Genomic DNA, 24,955 nt, shown 5'->3' on the forward strand with positions numbered 1-24,955 from the left:
GAGTTTCCTGGATAATCCATGAGCTGCATTGATGACTGCAACTTGGTGAATTATTTTTGAAATCAATTGGCTCGATTAATTTAAGTCTAGCTGGCATATGTATCTATGTTTGAGTGGATTTTCAACAAGCCGTTCTCTCCCCCTGCCCCCACGCAACTTTTCTAGTGAATATTTGTTTGAGGCTTGTCATTGTACCAGTGTAATCAGAGTGCAGGAACAGCAGCTCCAGGTTTTAGAGATATTTTGCTGCGGATTTCCATCCCTCCTCCTCCTGTGCAAATGTACAGTAGACATACTTTGCTCTCCCCAGGTCATTTTGTGAAGATATGTGCTGTATCGTGGAAGATTTGTGGCTTTAGGTGGCTTACGGATGCACAAGAGATCAAAACCGGAGCCCTGTGTACCATTACAGGTCATGCAGTGGAGTTGCTTGCAATGTATTTTTTCCTAGAGTAATAGGGCATATTTTGCTGACAGGATGGTATACACCTATGTTTTAAAAAACTGGCTTGAAGCATAGAAATGGGCCCATAAGTGCTAAAGTTTCTCAATGTTTAGAAAACAGCTATAGGTTTTATAATAATTCAGAACAAAAACAGTTTTTTCTGCAAATACAATTTTCCCTCTGTGGCTTTTGAGCAAATGAATCATTATGCAGATAGCATTCTGGTACCCCAGCCTCTAAAGCAGAGATTTCATTACAGTGTATTTTGTGTGTTACCATTTTGAAAACAGGTTGCAGTAGGAGTGAGGAGTGGGGTGAAATGATATTCTAAACATTGACTATTAATCAGGATCTGTTAATCAGTAGACCAAAATACATACCAAAGAAAGAACAGATCAGAGGAAAATATATGAAATACAGTATGAAAATAATGCTAGGTATCTCATCTTAAAGGTCTAGTATTAATAAAAATGTTCCATATATAAAGCCATTAAAAACCAGTTCCATAATTCCATTGGGTTGGTTCCCATTGAAATAACTGGGATTTGACAATGTCAGAAGGAGCTTTTCACACTAAATTCCATGGGACCCAAGTTCAGCAAACTTTTAGTCTGATTCTAGCCCATTGGTCTTAACTCTATTAAGGTAAAAAGCAAGCAGAAATTTTCAAAACTGATGTACAGTATAACTTTGCCCTGAACAAGTGCACCAGCTGACATCCTGATATCCCAGGGTTCAACAGAATCAACATACTACATGATGACTTCTCTACAGTATGTATGCATTTAGAATAATTTATATACCTCCTTATATTCATATAATGTTAAGGCATTTTACAGCCATCTAAAATAGAATTTAAATCAATAATTTAAAAAATAGGATAAATGAATTTATTTATTTTTCAACTGTTCTTAAATGTTCTTTCAATGCTGATTTCAAATCTGAAATTGATTTTTGTGTACATGCTATAGTTCTCTTGCAATTTCTGACTTTTGCCAATATGTCATATTTACACTGAGGATAAGTGGACACTGACAAGTTGATCTACCCTAACCACATGGTAATTATTGTTTTGCAAACTTAATTTTTCTTTATTTTTACGGCAAAAGTCGGAAATTGTAAGGTAACTATAGCATGTACACGAAAAACGATTTCAGATTTGAAATCCGCATTGAAAGAACATATAAGAACAGTTGAAAAATCTCACGCAACAGAAAATGAAAAATAAATTGTGATGATCTGAACTAGGAGTCATGGTTTATTTTGCCCTTGCAAACTGCAGTTGGACAAATGTTGGTTTCACATCATAGTCTTTTGGGAGCAAAACAAACCATGATCCCTAGTCCTGAAGCAGTGCTAAGCCAGGGACCATGGTTTATTTCTCCTTCTAAGGGAGGAGGAACGTGGGAGGCAGCTGCACGTTCAGTACAAAATGCTGTCCAAGAGTGCATTATGTAGTAACGTAGCAAGGTAGTTTATGCTGGCTCACCCTTTTTTATGGTGTTACAACCAAAAAAGCAAATAAAGATAGTGCTGTAATCATGCCACAGTTATTCCAGCTTTGCTTTAACCATGAAATTACAGCAATGATGGAGTTATTCAGTAGGAGTGTGGGTTAGAAACTAGTGTTATTTTGCTTGTGTGTTTTTTAAAGAAGAACTGAGTAACAGTAGAATTAAGATCTTAGAAGGTAAGCTGCTGTACTCATTGCGCACGCACACGCGCGCACACACACAGACACAGAAAGTTAAATAAATGCCTTGCTGTTTTTTCCTTCTAAATGTTGCTTTATAACCAGCTATTTCCCCCCACTCAAATTTCAGGACTGGATATTTCTGGAGTGAACTGTATATTTAAAAATTTACCATAAAATGTTAAGACATTACTGGGTTCATCTTTAGGAAAGCTTCTAACCTAGTAGCTTTCTGGCATCGTACATATCATTTCTAAACAGTAAGTTCTTTAACCGGGAGAAGGAGGGAGGAAAGGATTCAGATGGCTAGCCCTGTAAACTCTTATAGTAACTTCAGATGAAAATAGTTTGGAACAGCTGAGATGTTTAACGCTCTGAGCAGGAGCCACTCAGCATGCTTAGTAGCTACTTTGATTAAGCTTTTCATAAATGACAAAAACCCATTGACATTGATAGGACAGAGGAGCCTTTCATTTCATTTGGGAGTTTTCCGCAAAAGGGAGAAAGAAGGACTTCATAGTCTTTAGTGGGACTCCAAATCCATTCATCTATCTATCTATCCATCAGAATGCTCTGCACTTCCCCCTTGTGCAGAAGATATGGTTTCTGGCTATTCAAATGTTGTCTGCTATCCAAACTTGCACTTCAACATCTTAAGTTTTGTAAAAGGTGCGGCATACTTTTCCAAAAATTATGAAAGCTTTAAATGTGTAGCAAACTGGGAAATTGCTTTTACACCCCACCTTTTTTTTTTTTTTTGCCACATTGCTACAAAACCTGTTAATGTGTTGGGTCTGGTTCAGAACTTTTTTTCAGCCAGAACTCAGAGGAACTGAGTTCCAGCACATCTCAGATGGGCACCATTGCCATTATAAAAGAACAAGGGTAAGTTCATAATGAGTTCCACCACCTCTTTTTCTATAAAAATACCACTGGGCTGGATGAAATGAAAGGTAATCACCAGTTCAGGTCTATGCCCAGAAATGATAAACCTGGCAGGATTGGACAGATTTCAGAATAGCAAAGCAAACCTCCTACTTGCATGGGAGTAATTTGCCATTTTCACATGAAGCCCCTAAGAAGCATGGGCGCAATGTTCACCCCAACACCTTTTCCATGCTTTGATCTCCTTTGCTGGAATGGATCAATTGCCTAAAAGTCATGAGTTGCCAAGAAATATTTACAACACTGCTCTCAACACTTTGACTAATGAGCCATCTCACCGTAAGGTGCTGCTGGTGATTAAAGGTCTATCAGCCACATGACCTGGCATACATTACAGAAACCTGAGTGAGACTGACCTTCTCCCAGCTATGCTCTCTTAGGTATTCAGTACAGCACCAGCAGATGTTTGGGGAGCTGGTGGGGCAGAATGCTGCCATCATTTACAAAAACTGCATCTCACTTACCGGGAAGCCTGTTCACTTTCAAGGGTTTGACATTTCCCCCTTGAGTAACAGCTTGAACTAAGGCTGGGATGCAAAGGAAGAGAGAACTGAGATAAGAGGGCACTCCCTGTTCTTTACTTTGAAGCAGGGTCACTTGGCACCATGGAGAGATGAGGTAATTGACAGGTGGGCATCCTCACCTGCCAGCCAGATCCTCTCCCCCACTCTTGCTCTAGACCTGGCAACCCAATACCCATTTACTTCCCTCATTCACAAAACCTGTCCTGCCTCTTCACTTCCTTCTTGCCAATCATTGCAGCCCTTCCTGAGCCCAATGGGAGGTTTTATCCCAGTCCTCCTTGAATGTTTCTTTCTTCAATTCCATGTCTCCCTACCACCCATTTTCTCATCGGGTTTCAATTTCTTTGTTACATATTCTTCAGGGTCTTGGCCAAGCTTTCCCAGCACTCCTGTCTGTCACCCTGTTTCACTCAGATAACTCAGATGCCTCTTCTCTTAAGTGCTGTTTGGCTGTTTCAACTCCCTCCTTTCACATTCTTACCTCAGTTCCATATCTTCTATACCCTTTTATTTAAACCTCTTACTTTTTCCTTCCTTCTCTTTTCAAATGTTACTGTTCTTCAGTCGATTGCCTACTTTGCATCTGTACTTTAGTTATTTCTCTGCATTACCTCTGAATCCTCCTCAGAGTGTTAAGTGTTCACCACAAAAGTTTTTTTTCTGTTTTTAGGACCTATGAGGTTTCAATCTTTGCTCGCAAAAGCTGAACTATGAATATTGTGCTGCTTTCAGCTTTTTTTCCTGAGCAGCTGAGATGTTATTAAGTGTACCATGCCATCACTCCACCCAACCTCCAAAGCTTCATCACCACAAACAGAATTCAATATAGTTTTGATGTGCATGCAAACAAATGCGTAGAATGGGATCCACCTCTACAAGCTCTGATGATAATGATGCTTTGAAGGCAAGAGGGGATAGTATTAAAAGAATTAAACTTATGGTGTAGATAGCATGTCATAGCACAGATTTACAACAAATAGCTGAGCAGAATTATTAGCCAGTGAATAAATGACTTCTCCTTAGCTAAAAATAGCGTGTTTAAATCTTACACAGTGAATTGAAGGGAGTCTGCACTTTACTCAGCTAAATACTTTCCAACTCTATAAATGCATGACAGCGAGATATGTATTTATATTTAAATACTCAAAGACCTAATTTAAATTGGAAAATTCAAGCCACTATTAATTTGAAGCATGGCTGGTGCAGGAGCTCTAAGCCATCTGCTTAAGGAAACAACAAATAATAATCTAAAGTTTATCTATGTAAAAAGATTTCCATCAATGCATAGCCTTTTAATGGATGAAGCTAAGATCTAGATGTGTGATACTTGTGGTGTATTCTTGCCATTAGGATGGATGGTAAAAAGGGTTGTTGTTGTTGTTGTTTAGTCGTTTAGTCGTGTCTGACTCTTAGTGACCCCATGGACCAGAACACTCCAGGCACTCCTGTCTTCCACTGCCTCCCGCAGTTTGGTCAAACTCATGCTGGTACCTTCAAGAACACTATCCAACCATCTCGTCCTCTGTCGTCCCCTTCTCCTTGTGCCCTCCATCTTTCCCAACATCAGGGTCTTTTCCAGGGAGTCTTCTCTTCTCATGAGGTGGCCAAAGTATTGGAGCCTCAGCTTCAGGATCTATCCTTCAAGTGAGCACTCAGGGATGATTTCCTTCAGAATGGATAGGTTTGATCTTCTTGCAGTCCATGGGACTCTCAAGAGTCTCCTCCAGCACCATAATTAAAAAGCATCAATACAAACTACATGTGATATTAAATGTGTTGTTTGATGTTGCATGTGTCCTTTAAAACTATGGGTTATATCTAAAGCAGCATCAGTGGAGTTCTGCTGATGCAGCAGCACTTCTGCTTCCTGTATTTCCCTCCTGAGCTGCCACAATCTTCTCTGGAAGGTCCCCCAAACCGCCAGAGCTGATTTTGAGGACATGGGGAAAGGGCCCCAGGGGAGAGGAGGGGAAAGTTCTATCATAAGTCTCTTGTTCTAGTAGAATGGAAGCACTGGATATTGCCCCCCATAAACAGCTGGCATGAGAGTAGGGGGCTGTCCTTGATTAGCATATCTGAGAGGACAGCCTGACAGTAGTGCCACAAAACAGCTGACTGCTGGAAATACCTGGCAGAGACATTAGCTAAAGACAATTGTTCCATTTATTTAAAGCCTTCTGGCCCTCCTGTGGTAGTTCAGTGGCAATGATCTTGCCCTTTTGTCCACCCCCATCTGAATATGTTAATCACACACCCCATTCCATCAGTAATAGCCAACATGTTAGAGATGTTTTTCATGTGCAGATGCCCACTATAAGCATATGAATGGGCAAATGTTCTAAAAGTAATGGTATATGAGGGCAGGTTTTAAACATGTTTTTAAAATACTGTTGCTAAAAACAGATAATACATGTGTACAACCTGGAGAAAAGATTAGGGAATATATTAGTTATTACTTGGATGAGGGGATAGCATGGAAAGTGTCTGTGCCCTAAATCCACTGCAGTATGCTAAAGGCTGTCCTTGGAAAACCACCCAAAGGTTTCAGATGCCCTGCAGAATACAGCTGTCTTCTTTCTTCATATAATGTCTGCACTCAGATCTTTGGGCTTTATCCATTTATGCTTCTGGGGGCAACTGGAGATGCTACTGATGATCTCCCAAAGCATTTAATGGCATTTCTGCTCAGTGCCTTGTTGTTTTAATTTAGTTGTGTTGTGAGCAATCCTTCAGGGTGGGATTTATTAGTGCTGCTTTTAGTTGCTAATTCAGGTTGTTTTCAGTGGTGCTACTTGTGGCACTTAAGTCTTGGTGACAGCGGGCTGTATGGCATTATGAGGGCTTAACTATTAGTAATGCATTGGCATGAAGTGGGGCAGGGGACTAGATCTTACTTTCATGACTCTTCCAGGGCGAGTTTAGTTCTATAAATTGCTTTTAGCAAAGCTCCATGTCCACATGGCATTGGCAACAGCACTAATAAATCTGCTAGCTAGCAATGTCTAATGTTTGAATGTTACTGTGAAACACATAGTTAGACAGAGCAAGCTGCAACTTGGTTAAGCATAAGAACATAATAAGAGCCCTGCTGGATCCAGTCAAAGGCCCATCATAGTCCAGCATCCTGTTCTCACAATTGCCAATCAGATGCCTATGGGAAGACCTGAGTGCAGCAGGCAGTACAGTGGTACCTCGGGTTACATACGCTTCAGGTTACAGACTCCGCTAACCCAAAAATATTACCTTGGGTTAAGAACTTTGCTTCAGGATGAGAACAGAAATCGTGCAGCGGCGGCGCAGTGGCAGCAGGAGGCCCCATTAGCTAAAGTGGTGCTTCAGGTTAAGGACAGTTTCAGGTTAAGAACAGACCTCCAGAACGAACTAAGTTCTTAACCTGAGGTACCACTGTACATGCCAATCAACATTTTATCCATAAGATCATACCTTCCGTTTAAGACTGTAGTCTTATTGTTTTGCCCAAGATAAAAAAAACATAAACCACATGTTAAGCATCTAGATTAGCATTTTGTCCACTGACTAGACTTTTGTGCTTCACAAGCAGCAGCCATGACAAAAGTTAGGCAGTGGTATGAACTGACTGTAAAATTTTGTGCTAAACGTTGTCCAGGTATTGTGAGTGTGTCTATGCAGTTATAGACACACTTTTATAGACAACCAATTTAATATCTTTATTCATACATGTGCATATACATATAATAATACAGTAAGTATAATTTAGGGATCTGTGTGAAGGGAATATGATTCTGTGTGACACAGACAAGTGCTTCTAACTGGTAGTGGTTGGAATAAAAATAAAGTCAGTTTGTATATGCACATTAATATTATGTAATTTAACAAAATCACAATGGGCAGCAATACCAGGCCCCTAGATTAATAGCCCAGGATGATCATGAGAAGGTAATTCAAGTCACACATTATTTCAACACTTCCTTCTCTGGATGCTGGACAACAGTTTCATCTTCTCTTCCTAGGCTGTTGTTTTTTTAGACAGCTTGAGGTCTAGGTAGTCTGTTCCTTTACTGTGATCTGAGAATGTATGTCAACAGTCGATTCTATTCACAGTATGATCACACTGGACAATGTTTTATACAGTTCTACTTTTAGACATATGTTCACATTCACTAGAGCAGAGGAAACTGTTTCTATCGTTCAGCTCCATTCATAGCTGTGGCAAAGAAAGTAGAATGCAGACACAATATTGGATACAAAGAATGTATTTTGGTACAAAAAAGAACATCCCACAAAAATATTCAGTGCCATTCTAGCTTCTATTTTGAATGACATTAAACTGAACCAATCTTCACTTTGAAGCCCATGTGCAAAATAATGATAAAAACAGACAGGTTATCAGGTTTGCACAGGCACAGCAGTAAATAAGAAATTTTTCTGTTCATGTCTATTTTACATAGGGAAATGCATGAGCTAAGTTTCATCTGGGGATCACTCTCAGTGTATTAGGTAAAATGTGTATTTGCCTGTACATATGCACATCAACATACCGGTACTAGTATTGAATTACTGCCAGAATTTGTATACATCATAGCTTTGTGTGGTGTCTTTAATTTAAATGCCAATTATCTTTAAAAGTCTTATTGCACATGTGCAAGGATGGTGTTCGCCAACTATGCATGCGCAATAAATTCACTTTAACATTCATGGTGTTGGTGCAAATGCCTGCTTGTTAATAAAGAACAAAAGCTGGGGGGAAATGTGGTTACATTCTTTGACCAATGTAGGCTTTCATTTTGCATTACATATGGACTTACAGTGGTTCTCATTTCAGTCTTGTGTACAGAGTCTTCTTTTCTTAATACCAAGTACTGTAAGTTTACTGGATGCAGTGAGGACCTCTTGAGAGTAGGTAAGTTTTTGAGCTATGAGCTGCACGTCCCAAATACAAGCCCTCCTCAAACTCTTACTACTGTTTTGCCAGCAAAGAGCTATTGAATATGGAGAAATCAAGCTAGTTTACAGAGGTTTAACTGAAAAGTGAACTCTTGAGATGCGTTATATATACATCTTTTTACTGTCATATCTCTTCGGTAAGCGCTTCTCGACTATGAGCTGTTGCTGTATTATATTACGTACACTATATATTTTATTATAATTTTTTTTTAAAAGAACATTCCACAAGCATCTTACAATGCTCAAAGTACCGTATTTTTTCCATATATAAGACTAGGGTATTTAAACCAAAACATTAGGTTTAAAATTGGGTCTCGTCTTATACACAGGTATTGCTGAGGGGTGTTTTCTTAATTTGGAGTCCCCCCAAATAGGGGACGTCTTATACATGGGATCATCATACACGGAAATATATGCTACTTCACATGCATTATCTTGGGAGTCCACACAACAACCCAGTGAGGTAGGCAAATAACCTGCATTAAGATTGGTGTGTGTGTGGGTGCTGACAGCACCCTACTTAAGTTTACTTGGTGAATAAAAGACCATAGATAATTCTCGTTATCTAGTCTCTTATCCCTGATGCTAAACTAAGTCTCGGGTTGTTTGGAAGGCGACTAGAATCGAAAGCGGGGTTCTCAATCTTGGCCGAGGGGCAGAAATGCCGTTTTCTACTCTGCTACTACCAATGATAACAGAAAACAAAAGAAAAAAAGCATGGGAGCTCTGTTCTTCACCTCTTATTCCAGTCACCCGGCCAGCTTCACACATTACGCAGAAGAAATCCAGACCCAGGTTTGCCCCGGGTTCAGGGTTCAACAGGGACCCTCCGAGCGCCCATTGCTCCCCACCCCCCGTCCTCCTCATACACGTGCCGGTCCCCGTTCGTATTGGGCTCTCGAACCCGTGTGAAAGAGGCATGAGTGAAGCCGCCAATTCCTTTATAAATAGAGGGTTTAACTGGAGAAGGCATGTGTGTTTTATGCATTTTTTTGGGGGGGTGGAAGTTTGCTGGTGGGAAAGGTCCCGACGGCGCTCTTGGCGCTCTCCCCTCAGCAGCGCCTCGGCCGCTTTATCGCCTTCGGCAGCGGCGTTCGCTGAGGCGAACGAACGGCGAGCGGGTGGGGGCGGGAAGCAGAGCGGCGGCAGGGTCTCATATCCCTCAGCCCGCTCTGCGGGTTACCCGGCTGGGGCTGCGCGCGCAGCCTTCCCCCCCCCCCCGCTTCTCTTTCTCTTCCCCCCTCCCACCCCTCCTCGCTCCGCTCGCGCGCTCGCACTTCTCCTCTCTCCCCACCCCTCCCTCTCCCCGCGCTCTCGCGTTGGCTGCCGGGATCGCTGGCCGCTTTGGTTAATGTCCGCCATGTTTGCCATGGCGCAGGGAGCGGATCGAGCGAGCCCGGCGCGGACCTAGGGCTGCGGGCGGCTCTTCGGCGGAGCTGTTCCGGGGCGGCAGGGCTCTCCATGGTGTGTCGGGCCGGGTCCGGGAGCGGCTGGGAGGCGGCGGCGGCGAGGCCGTAGTGAGGGGGTCCCCCCTCACACACACTCCCCCCCCAGCCCGGCCCCGGGGTGTTATTGTGAGGGGGAGACAATGAGCAAACTCTCCTTCCGAGCTCGGGCGCTAGACGCCGCCAAACCGCTGCCCATCTACCGCGGCAAGGATATGCCCGACCTCAATGACTGCGTCTCCATCAACCGCGCCGTGCCGCAGATGCCGACTGGCATGGAGAAGGAGGAGGAATCGGTAAGGGAGTCGCGCAAGTGGGGGGGCACCATTGTTTATCAGACATCTCCACCCCCCCTCCCCTCACGGGAAATAGGCCATTGGCATTCACCAAGCGCCGCTACGCACGCTCGCCGCCGCAGCGGCGCACGCTCCCTATGGGGTCCTGCGTAAACAGCGCAGCGTAAACTCTCCTCCGGCGCCGTAAGCGGGGCCTTGCTCCGCCATCTTCTTTGCGTCCCCAGGACTCGCGAAGTGTTTTGATTAAGGAGGGGCGGGGAGAGTGAGAGGGGAAGGCTCTTACGCTGGCGGAAGGGAAGGGAAGCGCAAAAGGCGTCCTTGAATGGGAGAGAGTGCGCGCCGGCCGTTTTTGTCGGAGCTTGTCTTCTGCTGCTGCTGTTTGGTCTTCAGTTTCTGTGCATTAGGCGGGCTTGGGCTTAAAACGGCAGCCGCTCCTAGAGTTTCCCATATGCTTCTTTGCTTTTGACGGAGTGTCTTTATTCCAGGGCATCAGACCTTCCTTATAGCAGATATTGTTTCGTACACATTCGCAGCTGGCTGCTCTCGTAGCAGCACAGCGAGGGATGGCAGCGCTGTATCTGGCTGGGTAAATAGCAGAGATGTACGTTAGGGGAAAGGAAGCAGGGTCCTGCTTCCGTTTGAATTTAATGAAATAGTGATGTGCTTAGCTCGCAGGGAATGGACCATATCCCAAGACTCGGAAGCTGTCATATTATTTTGACAGCCCGCACTTCTGCATCCAAGTGGGGCTTAACGCTGCCAGTTTGCTTTGGCTAACCTGTGAGCCGTGCAGAACAAAAATACGGGATTTTTATGGTTTACGTTAATCTGTGTGATCCAGCACTGTTCCGTTATATTTTGATTTGTTTCTGTTGCCAAAACAACACTGACAGCACAATCCAGTACATGCATATACTCAGAAGCAACTACCACTGAGTTCAATGGGGCTTACTGCTAAATAAATGTGTATAGAATTGTAATTGAGACTTAATGATTCATAACAGAAGTGTCTGCAAGTGACCACTAATGTTGGAAATGATGACAGTTGTTTGTGGTGGTTGAATGTATGTAATGGGTTGCAGGTGTGAAATACCAGCTTTCTGTTAGTTCACATCTCTATTGGGTTGTGATAGTTTGATTTAATTCATTGTTACGATTTCAATTAAATGTTAAGGTTGATTTTGTAGTATAGGTATTCTTTGCTGTATGTTATAGATAAGACACCTGCTGTCTGTATTATTTGTGCTTCTTTAGCAAACCTGCTGAATTAGTTTTCTTAAAAGCTGGAGTTGCATATTGTTCTGTGTACAAGCTGCCCCTCTAAAGTGGCTGTGCTTGCATGCAGAGCTGATAGTAAATGTATCCTCAGAAATTTCTTCAATGAAACGATTTCTCCGCCTCATTGCCAGCCCACTGTGTGTTGGATTGGTTGTGACTGTTAGAAGAAGGTCGCAAACTTTGTGATTGGCTTCCTTGTTTGACTGTTAAAACAGAGAGGCATCTTTGTAATCATTGGTAACTCATGATTATGACCTCATTGTATTTTTTTGCATTATAACTTATAATATATTGAGTGTTATTAATACTTCAACTGTCTTAACCCTTTTAGGAAGTGAATTAATGCAAATGTGTATTTTTAAAGCAAACTATAATGTAGTTTATATTTACTAATTTAACTGCTTTTTCCAGTAGCTATTTAATTTAAAAGAGATCAGATTTATATCGTTTCAGGCAACTTGCACTTTATAGAAAGTGGAATTAATATTCTTTTTAAAATCTGGATATTAAATTTTGCATATAATTTTAATAAAAACATTTTAAATGATTCCAACATATACAACCTTTATTAATGGTTGTTTTGAAAAGCAGTCATAATTTACAGTTAAATATGAAATATGTCTCTTGAAACCAAAATTCGCTAGTCTCTTTCGGACATTCTCACAGATAGGTTAGGTTGAAGCCTTGCTGTACAATCATGTGCATGTTTAGCCAGAACTAAGTCCCACCGTGTCCAGTGAGTCTTACTTCTTCGTACGGCTCTATGACCCACAGTGTCTTTTGTGCAGATATCTGGCCCACTTAGACTGCCACTTAATATATATATATATATCTCCTTTCAGCCACATTTATGAGGAAGGCAACTAATAAATATGAATAATATTAATGTTCTAAAGCAATCCTATGCACACTTACTTGGATTTAACATTGAAAGCAATGGGCCTTATTTGAGTAGACATTTATAGGATTGCATAGTTAGTAAGCTTCAAGCCCAATCCTAGCCATGCTTACTAAGAAATCACATTGATATCAGTGGGATTAACTTTGAAACAAATATTTAATTTAATTTATACATTTACATATTCTTCTGATGAACTCCACAAAGAGGTTTACATACATCAGGAATTCCCAAACTGTCCTGCGGACCACCCAGTCACTTGTGAGCTTCATTCATGTGGTCCACAGCTTGCCTGGGTTTGTGGCTAAAGACAAGAGATGGCATATTCATTGCATTAAATAGTCATGCTGATTTTTAATTGTCTTTTATTTAGCATTGTAGTTATTATTATAAAATATATAAGAAATATAAGAAGCTATAAAAATAAAAATCATAAAGCATCTTGGACAGTGCATCATTAAAAATCATTAAATAGTCCACTAAGACCCTTCAGTTTTCAAATGATCCATGAAGGAAAAAAGTTTGGAAACCACTGACCTAATTAAACCCTCAGTATTTCTTGATACCTACTCTTTTGTGAGGGTTCCTCTATACATGGCTGCCGTTTCTGATCTGGTATCCTATACCATTCTCAATACTTCCCCATGAAATTGTTGTCAGGATAACCTGGCACTGGTTGACTGTTTTTCATTGGGACGTCTCCCATTGAGCTTCTGTGCCGGGCTGCAGATGCAAGTCTGGTGCTGGGTTCTGTCTCCATAGAGAGGAAGTGGCTCAAACAAAAGAAAGGGCTGCTTGGATAAGATGGGAACCAGTCATTCTTAGCCTAGACCAGGCATAGGCAAACTCAGCCCTCCAGATGTTTTGGGGCTACAACTCCCATCATCCCTGACCACTGGTCCTGTTAGCTAGGGATGGTGGGAGTTGTAGTCCCAAAACATCTGGAGGGCCGAGTTTGCCTATGCCTGGCCCAGACCAAGCTTAGTTATTAAAGATGCACCAGGTCCAGTGTACATACTCCCTCCTATGGAGTGGCCACCAAAAAAGTCTGACACTGGACTTCTCTTTTTTTGGATCACAGATATTTTGGCTCAATGTGCTGTCTCTTCCTCTTTGACAAAAGGGGTTTGAGGATACAGTATCCATCCTTAAAATGGTATCCTTGCCATTTCTATAGCCCTATTGAACATGCAAGAGGTAAAAGTGGAGAGGGACTGGAGTGCATGTGCAAGTCCTGCTGCAGTGCTCCTGCATGGCAGGCTCTTCAGATGATCATACATTCAGCATAAACATCTGAAGGAAGTTCTATGTGTGTTTGGTTGAATAAGGCAGGATTTCCAATTTTGCGGAAGCTTCTAGCCATGTTCAAATGAACATGCTTAGATTTTTTCTTCCAGACTGTCTTGCTTGATGTTGATGCTGGGGTGATGATTATGTGTGTTTGCCTATCTGCTCTGCATGTTAGAATAGGACTTCTAACTAAGCCTTATTCAACCTTGTCTTCCCAGATGTTGTTTGACTCCAATTCGGAACACCCGTAGCCTGCGTAGCCAATGGTCAAGGAGGGTGGGATTTGTAGTCCAACAGGATCTGGAGACTTAAGAAGGCTGTTCTAACTTTAAATAAATTGAATTTCACTTCATTCACACCCTCTTGGTTGCTCTCTATTTCTGTTTGAGAAAAGCATAAAGGCTACTCTTCTCCCCCTGCCTGATGTAAATAACTATTTTATTTTTTAGTTAGTATTTGCATAGCTTTTTTAGGGATCAGTTCTGCTGGTACAGAATCACAGAAACATGAAGTGGAATAGATATAACTTTGTAGTGTTGCTTGTGATTGTAAGGTATAAGTGGAACATGACAATAGTGCCACTTGAGTAGCTACAATAATTAGATGGAGTTCCACTCAAATAAAATTAGTACACCATCTTCTCTGCTCTAGGTGGTCAATGTTGGAAGGCTGGACTGTGAGGCCCTAGAATTTAGCCCTATGGTCCAGCTTTTAGCTGCACCACTGTGGTTATAAAGGCAGCATTAATTTTGATATTAATGCATACATGTTTTAAAATCTAATTTATGCATAAAGCACGAGAGACTGTTGTGCATTAAATAGTAGATTAAAAAATATTTTACTAAGCTTTGTTTCTTTAAAAAAAAAAACTACTAGCACATTTAACGTACACATATGATCATCACCATTCTTTTCAGTTCTGCAGCTGTCAGAATGAAAAACTTCTTTAAAAATGTTAGGAGGTGGTATTCTGTACTTAGTAACAGTGCAGTTCTAGCCATGTACACTCAGAAGTAAGTGATGTTGAATTTGATGGGCTGCTCCCAGATACGTTTGCAGCCTAAAGCTGTTTGGGACCCTGGGGCCCTCCAGCTGCTGCTGGACTAACAATCCCGTCATCTCGCTCATTGGCCATGCAGGCTGAGTTGATGAGAGTTGTAGTTCAGCAACATCTGGAGGGTCTAAGGTTCCCCAACCCTGCCTAAAGCCTTAGAACACAAGCCTTTTCATGGTATTTACCAGCAGCATGGCAGAATCCTAAATCATTAACATACAATGTAAATTTACAGAAATGTACTTGCAGCTTGGTAGTTTTGCTGTGAACTCAACAAGAAGTCACAGCCGAAACCAGGGGTCAGCAAACTTTTTCAGCAGGAGGCTGGTCCACTGTCCCTCAGACCTTGTGGGGGGGCAGATTATATTGGGGGGGGGGAATAATGAACGAATTCCTATGCCCCACAAATAACCCAGAGATGCATTTTAAATAAAAGGACATGCAGTGGTGCCCCGTAAGACGAATGCCTCGCAAAACGAAAAACCCGCAAGACGAAAGGGTTTTTCGGTTTTTGCTTCACTTCGCAAGATGAATTTCCCTATGGGCTTGCTTCGCAAGACAAAAACGTCTTGCGAGTTTGTTCGCTTTTTTCCTAAAGCTGCTTGAGGCGCAGTTGCGACGGACCGTCCTTCGCAAGACGAAAAACATCGCAAGACGAAAAGACTCGCGGAACGAATTATTTTCGTCTTGCGAGGCACCACTGTGTTCTACTCATGTAAAAACACACTGATCCCCAGACTTTCCGCGGGCCAGATTTAGAAGGCAATTGGGCTGGATCCAGCCCCCGGGCCTTAGTTTGCCTACCCATGGCCTAAACCTATACAGTGGTACCTAGGGTTAAGTATTTAATTCGTTCCGGAGGTCCGTTCTTAACCTGAAACTGTTCTTAACCTGAAGCACCACTTTAGCTAATGGGGCCTTGCGCTGCTGCTGCGCCGCTGGAACATGATTTCTGTTCTCATCCTGAAGCAAAGTTCTGAACCTGAGGTACTATTTCTGGGTTAGCGGAGTCTGTAACCTGAAGCGTATGTAACCCGAGGTACCACTGTATTCTACTGTCTTTGCTAACGCAAACTGAAGATAGCTGTGTAAGTTTCTTAAGCTAATAAATAATGGAGTTTACACACTTTGAAGTCAAGTTTTAGTTCAGTTTGAGCTACACAAAATGCTGTGTTCAGATATTCTGAAAAGGTTTTCGGAGTGTGAACACAGCCCAAAGACAGGAAGTATCAACACACCTGTCATAAATGCACTGCTTTCCAGTAGAGAGCCACATGAATGTTTCCATCCATTTGTTTGCCTCCCTTGTTGGGACAATTGTTGATGGGAAATGGTGCCTCTTACTGTGGCCATATTCAGATGTCGTTTCCTCCCCAGGGTTTGCATTCCACTTGGAAAAACAAACACGCAGTGGAAGCCATTTGACTTGTGAGGCACATTCGAAAATGGAAGCGTTCAAAAACTGAAATGTTTGGCTTCCAAGACTCTCGAAAACCGAGGTACCACTGTACTGTCGACTCAAACTTACATGGGGGTATGTTCTGGGGATAGCACATAAAGTCAAAATCATGTATAGTCAAAATGTTCCTGATGCTCCCTTTTTAATTTTTTGTTTTTTTGTTTTTTGGCCAAGTGCATAAAGCAGAATTCACACAAGCTAAACATGCATACGTTGTGAGTTGACTGTATCTAATTTGTTTCTGGCTTTTGCTCATTAAAGGAGGTGCTAGGTGTTTGTGGAAAGAAAGATACCATAGATTGCATGACTGTTGATGAAATGATGGGGAGTAGAAAGCAAATTTGTTTTTTATTTAAAAATAGGATTTCAGTTCAGTATATTGTCATACCTATTACCTCACTCTCTCCTGCTTTGCTTCCCTTTTCGCTTCAATATTTATTTTATAAAAATACAAACACATCAGCAGCAAATAAAGCAGCAGGGTAAAAATGGGGTAATAAAACAGGTTGTTAATAAAATACATTGATCTTAAAAACCCAGGAGAATAAAAGTGTTTTTGCATTGTGCTAAAAATATAGTAAAGAAGGTAACAGGCAAGCCTCTTTGGGAAGTGAATTCCATAAAAATGGGATGCCACAACCACAAGGGAGCTTTTCCCAATCATCTTCCTGTCACCTCAGATAAAAAGAAGGTTCTCTTAAGATGGTTGTGCAAGCATGTTTCTTAGGAGAAGTTCTGTTCCCAGTCAAGTTTCATATCTGAACTGAACTGAACTGCACTCTGCATCAGATTAATCCCAAGCTGAAAGTGGGGTGTCTTAGAGAAATTTGGAGCCTTTCAGAGGTGAAGCAATTTAAGTACAGTTGGCATGAGTTGAAGCAGGGACCCCAAATGTCAGAAGGGAGAGCAAGCACCATATCTGACTTTTTAGAAGACATCTGAAGTCAGCCCTGTTCAGTTTTTACTGTTTGATGTTGTATTGTGTTTTAATTTCTTGGAAGCTGCCCAGAGTGGCTAGGGCAACCTAGTCAGATGAGGGATGGATAGATAGATGATAGATATAGATAGATAGATAGATAGATAGATAGATAGATAGATAGATAGATGATAATAATAATAATAATATAATTATCATTATTATATTCCTTTATTGAAATAGGGGCACACCTGCTTTAGGGTTATGTGCCTCTTTTTCTTATGAACTTGTTTTTCTAGTGGTCACTAGAACACCCCCAAGTGGGCCCTCTAGGTCATGCTCCTCACTAGCCCTTCTTCACACCCTTTTTGAGTGCTTTTGTTTGGCTAGAATGTGTCCTTGAACATGGATAATACTTCTTACCTGCCTGGATGGAGGGTAGAGAGGGGTATGTGAGTGTGTGGCCTACTGTACAAAAGTAGAATGTGCATTTGTTGCTCCACTAATTTTTGCCTTTGGCCCTGCTCACCACTGGTATGTGTCCCTTGGCAGATTGTCCAGAAGGCAATGTTGCCCCTGGGTTTTTGGTTTGCTGCTGGTCATTCAAGTTAATTTTTCTCTTCCTCTTTCTTAGGTCACACAGATAATTAGATTATGTCTTATTGTAGTATGTCTACTGCAAATTTTGAGCTCTGATTGCTTACTTAATACCTTATAACAATTAAGAGTGTGCTTCATTCATTTCTTTCTTTGTCTCTGTCATTTATATATGCTTAGAAAATTACACACACACACACACACACACACACACACACACACACACACTTGTGGATTCCAAGGTTACGTTCTTTAAAAATAAATAAGCTCTGCAGTTACTTTAACAGAAACAGGCATGCTATGCATACTTTATTCAAGAACTGAATAGTGATTTAAATTGCTATCTTAAACCTGAGAGTACATCCAATAGGCTATTTTCTGAGTAGACATATATTGAATGGCACAGTTAAGAATCTTTCAGTCCGTTTTGCTGTTTTGCAGCATATCTAAATATTTGAAATCTTTTGAGCGTGAATACTTAATCGAGGGCTTTGAGAGAGCATGTGGCATAAGTATGTGTATGCATGTGGAGCTATTTTTGTTGACAGAGACTGTAAAAATGTTGTTGCCTAGTTTCCTGTAGTGTCGTGCTGCACTAGGAACTGGGAGATCTAAGTTCAGATTCTAATTATATGCTCTCTCTTTGTATTCTGATCTAGCCTGGATGGAGTTGCCTTTTCATTGTTTACATTTTTAAAAGTAGTTGTTTCCAAACTAGCTAAGTACCTCCCTACTCATAGTTACATACTCCTCTTCATTCTACGCTTGCTTTATTTCTTAATTTGTTCCCTTTGTACATCCTGCTTCAGGCAGCCCTGTGTTACTTCTTAGAATTGATGCATGTGCCTAGAACCCAAGGCTTGTACTCAGGGCTGACCCACCCATGAGGTAAGATGAGGCCACCACCTAAGGTGGCAGGATCCACAGGCTCCCTTTGGGCCGGATCTGCTGCTTCCTTGGCAGCCCCCCACCCCCATGTTGCCTCTACAGCAGCCTCTTGATGAACAGTTACTGCTTGTCTCCCCTGCCCTCCAACCTTGTTCCCACTATAGATCTTACTCCTTCCCTTGCGGGGGTGGGGGTGTGCCCTTTTTGTGGTTTGCCTCTAGTAGTGATGTGATGTGAGAATACTCTCTGCTAGAAAATTCTCCAGAGAATATTTTCCACCAACTGTAAATTCTAATGTAAGAACCAGTTTTACAACCCACATTTTAAAAATCTAGTAAATAATAAGTCAAGCTGTGTTAAGTAATGAATAATTTTTTTTTTATCCAGTTACATTACTGGGCATTGTGTCATTCACCATTGGCAGTTCTGAAATGTGAGCTACAGAAAACATTTGTGGGGTTTTTTTTAGTTTTAAAAATGCTATTCATTTAATTTGATGAACATTTGAATTCAAATGTATTTCAACTACAGTATATGTAATAGCCCTTTTTTCTATTTTGGTGTGACCTTATGCTTAGCAATTCTAGACCCTTGGCCATACAGTGTGATGATTTTTTTTATTACAGAAAGTAGCTTTAATGCTTTATACACTTAAAGTACCTAGACCTATACAATTACATGTAACAGCATGTGAGGTGGCCTTGATTTAAACAGTTGACGTTTCTATATTTTTATTTAGTTTTTGGTTGCCATCTGAACAAGTTTGCCCATGAATAAACATGTATACTAACTAATTATATAATTTTCAATGCATTAAAATTAATAATCTCCTACTTTAAATGAAAATTCTCTAATATTCTCATTAATCGAGAATATTCTCCAAAAGATTATTCTCGAGAATTTAACATCACTTACCTTGGGTGCAAAAACGTTTTGGCCAGCCCTGCTTGTAGTAATCTCTGCAACCTGAGGGGGTACTGGTGCAGATTCCAGGATTATGGCCCTTACGGTTTCTTGCATTATCAAGTTAATGGTTCACAATGAATGTGCTGATCTAGGCTGTCTCTCTTCCCCACCTGGTTTGTGAATGAAACAAATCATACTCCCTTGCTTTTTGCATTAATCTGGGGGTTGTGTTTATTTTCACTTCCAGAAAAACATAATGGCAGCTAAAATTTGATATTGGCTTACTGAGTATGGTATGAGTGAAAAAAAGCCCGTGATGTCCAATTCAGAAGTAGCACTAAACCAGGGATCACTAGCGAGGAGGATATATAACTGCATTCTGAAGTATGCTTTGCTGTCAGAAGAATGTTTTAGAGTGATGTGCAAACTGGGCCACAGTGGTGAGGTGGCAGACTGAATTTGGGGGAATCTTCCAGACACTACATTCCAGTGGTGGATGGAGCAGTTGGTTACATTCCAAAATTTCTTCATACAAAAGTCAGGTATTTTTACACATACACAGCTCCAAACACTCAAGAAGTGTTATCACAGTTCATTCCAACGAGGCAAAAGTACTCAAGAAGGGCACCACACTGGGCTCATTCACTCATTCATTAAAAACATACACGCTTAAACCTGTTTACAAAAGATATAATAGTGCATCCCTACTTTAAAACATGCAAAAGTTAAAATACTAAAACTGATTTAAATTACCTCAATTTTCTAAGCATGTCTAACAGGTTTTCTTCATGCTGCTGGAAAGTTTTTTGATCCAGCAGAGGCTGTTGTCACCAGAACAGGGTGGAAAGCTGCTTTCACCAATTTCCTGTTTCCATTGTTCCAAACAGTCTCTCTCCCATTCCTGAGCATATTTAGAGGGCTGGGGAAGGGGAATCTCATCTGTCAGTGAAGTGGGAAGGGACACCATTTGATTCAGCCACCTATCTCCATCCAAGTTATATGAAAACTGGTCAAGTTACATGAACACTGCTGTTAAGAATGTTTGTTCTTAACTACTATGTTATATCTTAAACCAGTATGTTGAAAATGTTTGCTCTTAACCTTCCTGAGCCAGGGGATATTCTCTGGACTCCGCAAACCAGAATTACTTCCTGATCCATGTATTCCACTGGACGGTGGCAGTTCTGCTGCATACGTTCTTGGATGAAATGATTGTATCAACCCATTCCAGTATGACTTAAGCTCTTGCTTTGGGGGACAGAATTTGGTTTGGTCACTCTGATGACCTTCAAGAGAAGAACAGGAAGAGTGTGACTGTTGATTCTCCTGGAACTCTCAGCAGCTTTTGATAGCTTAACCACAGTATCCTCCTGGACTGCATCTGTAGGTTGGGGGTGGGACCGTTTCACTCCTGCTTATGGGTTTGGATGACTGCACCTCAGCCCCCTGGCAGTTGTGCTGTGGGGTGCCACAGCACACCATCTTGTCCCCGGTTGTATTTACCGTATTTTTTGCTCTATAGGACACACTTTTTTCCCTCCAAAAATTAAGGGGAAATGTGTGTGCGTCCTATGGAGTGAATGCAGGCTCCTTGGCTTCAGCGATAGCAACGCGAAGCCTCCAAAGCGCAGAGGGAGCGCTCCCTCCGCACCCCGGAGGCTTTGCGTTGCTTTTGCTGAAGCCTGGAGAGCGAGAGGGGTCGGTGTACTCTCCAGGCTTCAGGGATAGCCGCCTGAAGCTTCCGGAGCGCAGCGGGAGCTCCTGTCGGGCTCCTTTTGCTGAAGCTGGGAGAGCAAGACTCTCCCGGCTTCAGCAGAGAGGGAGAGCTGCGCAGCGCCCCTTCAGCGAAGCGGGAGGAGAAATGGAAGGGGCTCCTTTTCTCCTGCCGCTTCGCTGAAGGGGCGCTGAGCAGAGAGGGGGAGATTTTTTTTTTCTTGTTCTCCCCCTCTAAAACAAGGTGTGTCCTATGGTCGGGTGCGTCCTATAGAGTGAAAAATATGGTAATTTCTGTATGAAGTCATGGGGAGTGGTTGTTAGAAGAGATAAGGCAACATGTTGCCAGTATGCTGGTGATACTCAACTCTGTTTCTCTGAATCTGGAGATGGTGTGCATACCCTAAACCAGTACACTCATACCTCTTGTTACATTCGGTTTAGGCTACGTCTTTTCAGGTTGCCTCCCGCGGCGACCCGGAAGTACCGGAAAGGGTTTCGCCACTCACGCATGCACAGACACGCAAAATAACATCACGTGCATGCGCAGAAGCGGTGAATTGTGACCCGCGTGTGCGCAGACATGGGTTGCGTTCCTTTCAGGTTGCGAACGGGGCTCCGGAACGAATCCCATTCGCAACCAGCGTGTTAGAAACTGTGATATGAAAGCTAGGAGCTAAATGGCAGCTTAAAGCTAGGTTATGGGTGCTGCAATGGAATGTCTAAGCGTGCTTTTTTATTACTGTACAAGAATACAATGCCGAAAATGAATTAACTGCAGCTAAAATCTTATATTCATTTTTTGCATAGTCTAGTCCTTATCTGAAGACTGCAAAAAACAAAGCCATACTTCCCCTGTCTGCCCCCCCCCCCAATATTCTTATGAGGGTCCATTCTCCAGTCCTCAGAGAGTGGCTGGAAGTGGGGAGGCAGCAAAAGGTCCTCCTTTTGTTCCAGCAGTGGCAATTTTAATCTGAAATCTTAGGCACAATACTGCCCTCAGAGCTTAGAAGCTGCTCTCATAAATGAAATTCCCTGTTTCAGAATGCGCCTAGAACAATAAGAGTTTTGAACGCTGGTACCTGGATGCACTCATGGACTGTGTGAGTGCTAATAACTTGTGACCATATCCTGACAAGATGGAGGCTCTATGGCTGGGTGGTTCCCAGTTCAGGCAATTGGGTTGTGTACCAACTTTCTGTAGGGTTATATTCTCTCTGAAGAAGCAGGTGTATGTATTAAAGGTACTGCTAGGTACACTGCTGTGTTTGGAGCACTTGGCACACCAACTGCAGTTGGTGCCAACTTTGGCTGTCCGTAGACAGGACTAGTGTTGGTAACCTGATTATACTACTGTAATGTACTACATGTGAGGCTACCCTTACACTTGGTTCAGAAGTTGCAACTACAGTGGTACCTCAGTTTAAGAACTTAATTCGTTCGAGAGGTCCGTTCTTAACCTGAAACTGTTCTTAACCTGAAGCACCACTTTAGCTAATGGGGCATGATTTCTGTTCTCATCCTGAAGCAAAGTTCTTAACCCGAGGTACTATTTCGGGGTTAGCAGAGTCTGTAACCTGAAGCATATGTAACCTGAAGCATATGTAACCTGAGGTACCACTGTAGTGTAAAATACAGTTGCTGGGTTGCTTAGTGTGACACCCAGCTTTACACATATTACTGTAGTTTTGAAAAAGTTGTGCAGGCTGCCTTTTAGGTACTGAGCCAGGTTTTGTTGTTGGCATTTAAAGTCCTAAACCAATTTGCTACTGATTCGGCTCTACTTGTATTAATTCTCAAAGCCTTCTAAACTGCCCTAAGGACCATTTGACCCCATGTGTTTGTTCCACCTCAATCACTGACATCCTGTAATGGGGCACTTTTTGTGATTCCCCACAACCTTGGAATCTGGTTGGCCTTTACTAGGGATAGAGCCTTTAGTGCAGCAGGAGTGCCAGTAGATGTTTAGCAGGTATCTAGTATTGTAAATGTGCCTTTTCTTTTAACCAAGTGGTATTATTTATGGATCTTTTGTACGATATATATGACTTTCATTTTTTATTAAACTATAGTTTATAAATATTTTTTTAAAAACAACTTGAGACCAAGGTACCTTGCAGATAGTCTCCTCCAATACACACCAAGCCAGTGTTGAAAATCTTTTGGGGAAACCTTGCTGGTCATTCCATGACCAGTGAGTTGTCACTTGAAAGCAGTGTAAAAGTGGGCCTTCCCAGCAAAAGCTTCACCCATTGGAATGCCTCCCCTTGGGTAACTCATGAAGTGGAGAGAATAATGACTTTTAAACAGCTTATTAAATTTTAGGTTTACTCAAGCTCTCCTAGATTCTGACTCTTACATTTTTTGTCTTGTTTTGTACTCTGCTCAGTTTTATTTGTAATATACAGTTGTGCTTTTATCTTATTTTTTAATAAATCTATGGGAAGATATTTTCATTTTTATTGTTACTGTATTTTATTGTAAATTAGTTAGAGATATTCGTTATTTTAAGTGGTATAGATGTGTACACACACACTCTTTTAACGGTCAAGGGTCAAGTCTTAACTTGTATGGGAAAGGCAAATTAGGATCCTTTCCCCATGGCAGGGAAATAATTTAGCATTTTGCTTATAACCAATTCCATGTTTGTGGTTTAACACTTAAACAGAGTAGACCTATTCTGGGTTTTTTATTCCCTCCTATATATTCCAGTGGTCCCAGCTGGGAGATAGAGTTCTAGCCTGAAGGGGAGGCGTGTTCTAGGCACTTGTGGCAAGGTCCTGTACCACCACTTCCACATTAAGGTTCAGTAAGTAAAGAAAAGAAGAGGTCAGGTTTCATTAAGGAAAGGTGAGACATAGCAGCGGATAGGTCATGATTATTAAAAAAGTCAGGCAAGCTGCAGTCAAGGCCAAAAGGTGAAGAAGCAAAATGGGTAGCACCCTGGATAGCTCCAAGTTGAGCCAAGGCTGGAAGGCAAACTTGAATGTTATTCAGACAACCGGCAAACCCTGGCTGAGCCTTAAGTAATACTGTACATCTAGGCCAACCCCTGATTAGTAGAGCCTTTTGCCTTAAAGGTGTCAAACCTGCTTTAGGAGCTACTGACTGGTGGTTTGAGGGAGGCACAGGCTCAGGTTCTATGATTGCCTCTGAGGTGGAATCTAAGAAGGGCAGTATATGCTCATCAATTTCTAACCTTATTACACTTTATAAATTAGTCTCTTAATAGGCATAAGATAAGTTGAATGTAAATTTGTGTCATTGCAAATGGTGTGTAATTTCTTATTCATGTGCATCTTTCTTTCTTCCTTTCTTATTTAATTATTTATAGTATTTATATCCCACCCTTCAGCCAAAAAGCCTCCTAGAGTGGCTTATGTAAAATCAGTTAAAACAAGATAGTCCCTGCCTGCAAGCCTGCAGTTGCAAAACATGACACACAAGAAAAAAGGGCCAGGGTAGGAAGAAGAAAGTAAACTTAGCCACCAATTGTAAAGCATTATAATACTAATAAGCTGAATAATAATAATAATAATAATAATAATAATAATAATAATAATAATCTGAAACGAGTTCAGGAGAGTCTTGCTTCTCTCTTTCCCATTGAATTGTCTTTTGAGTTTCTCATGACAAATTTGACTGATAAGAGAGTTAACAGTGTGCAGTACATAGAATGGAG

At 41.7% G+C, this 24,955-nt stretch overlaps 1 protein-coding gene across 1 annotated transcript in view; it reads left to right on the forward strand.

Annotated features, from left to right (window-relative positions):
• The first annotated feature begins 9,852 nt into the window (after positions 1-9,852).
• EPC2 (enhancer of polycomb homolog 2) overlaps positions 9,853-24,955 on the forward strand; it is a 41,357-nt gene continuing 26,254 nt past the window's right edge. Inside the window, exon 1 of the mRNA XM_053406267.1 lies at positions 9,853-10,274. Within this exon, the coding sequence (XP_053262242.1) occupies positions 10,122-10,274 (153 nt within the window). The 5' untranslated portion in view covers positions 9,853-10,121. The remainder of the gene's footprint in view (positions 10,275-24,955) is intronic.

This window comes from Podarcis raffonei, chromosome 1 (assembly GCF_027172205.1).
Source record: "Podarcis raffonei isolate rPodRaf1 chromosome 1, rPodRaf1.pri, whole genome shotgun sequence".
Taxonomy (NCBI): domain Eukaryota; kingdom Metazoa; phylum Chordata; class Lepidosauria; order Squamata; family Lacertidae; genus Podarcis; species Podarcis raffonei.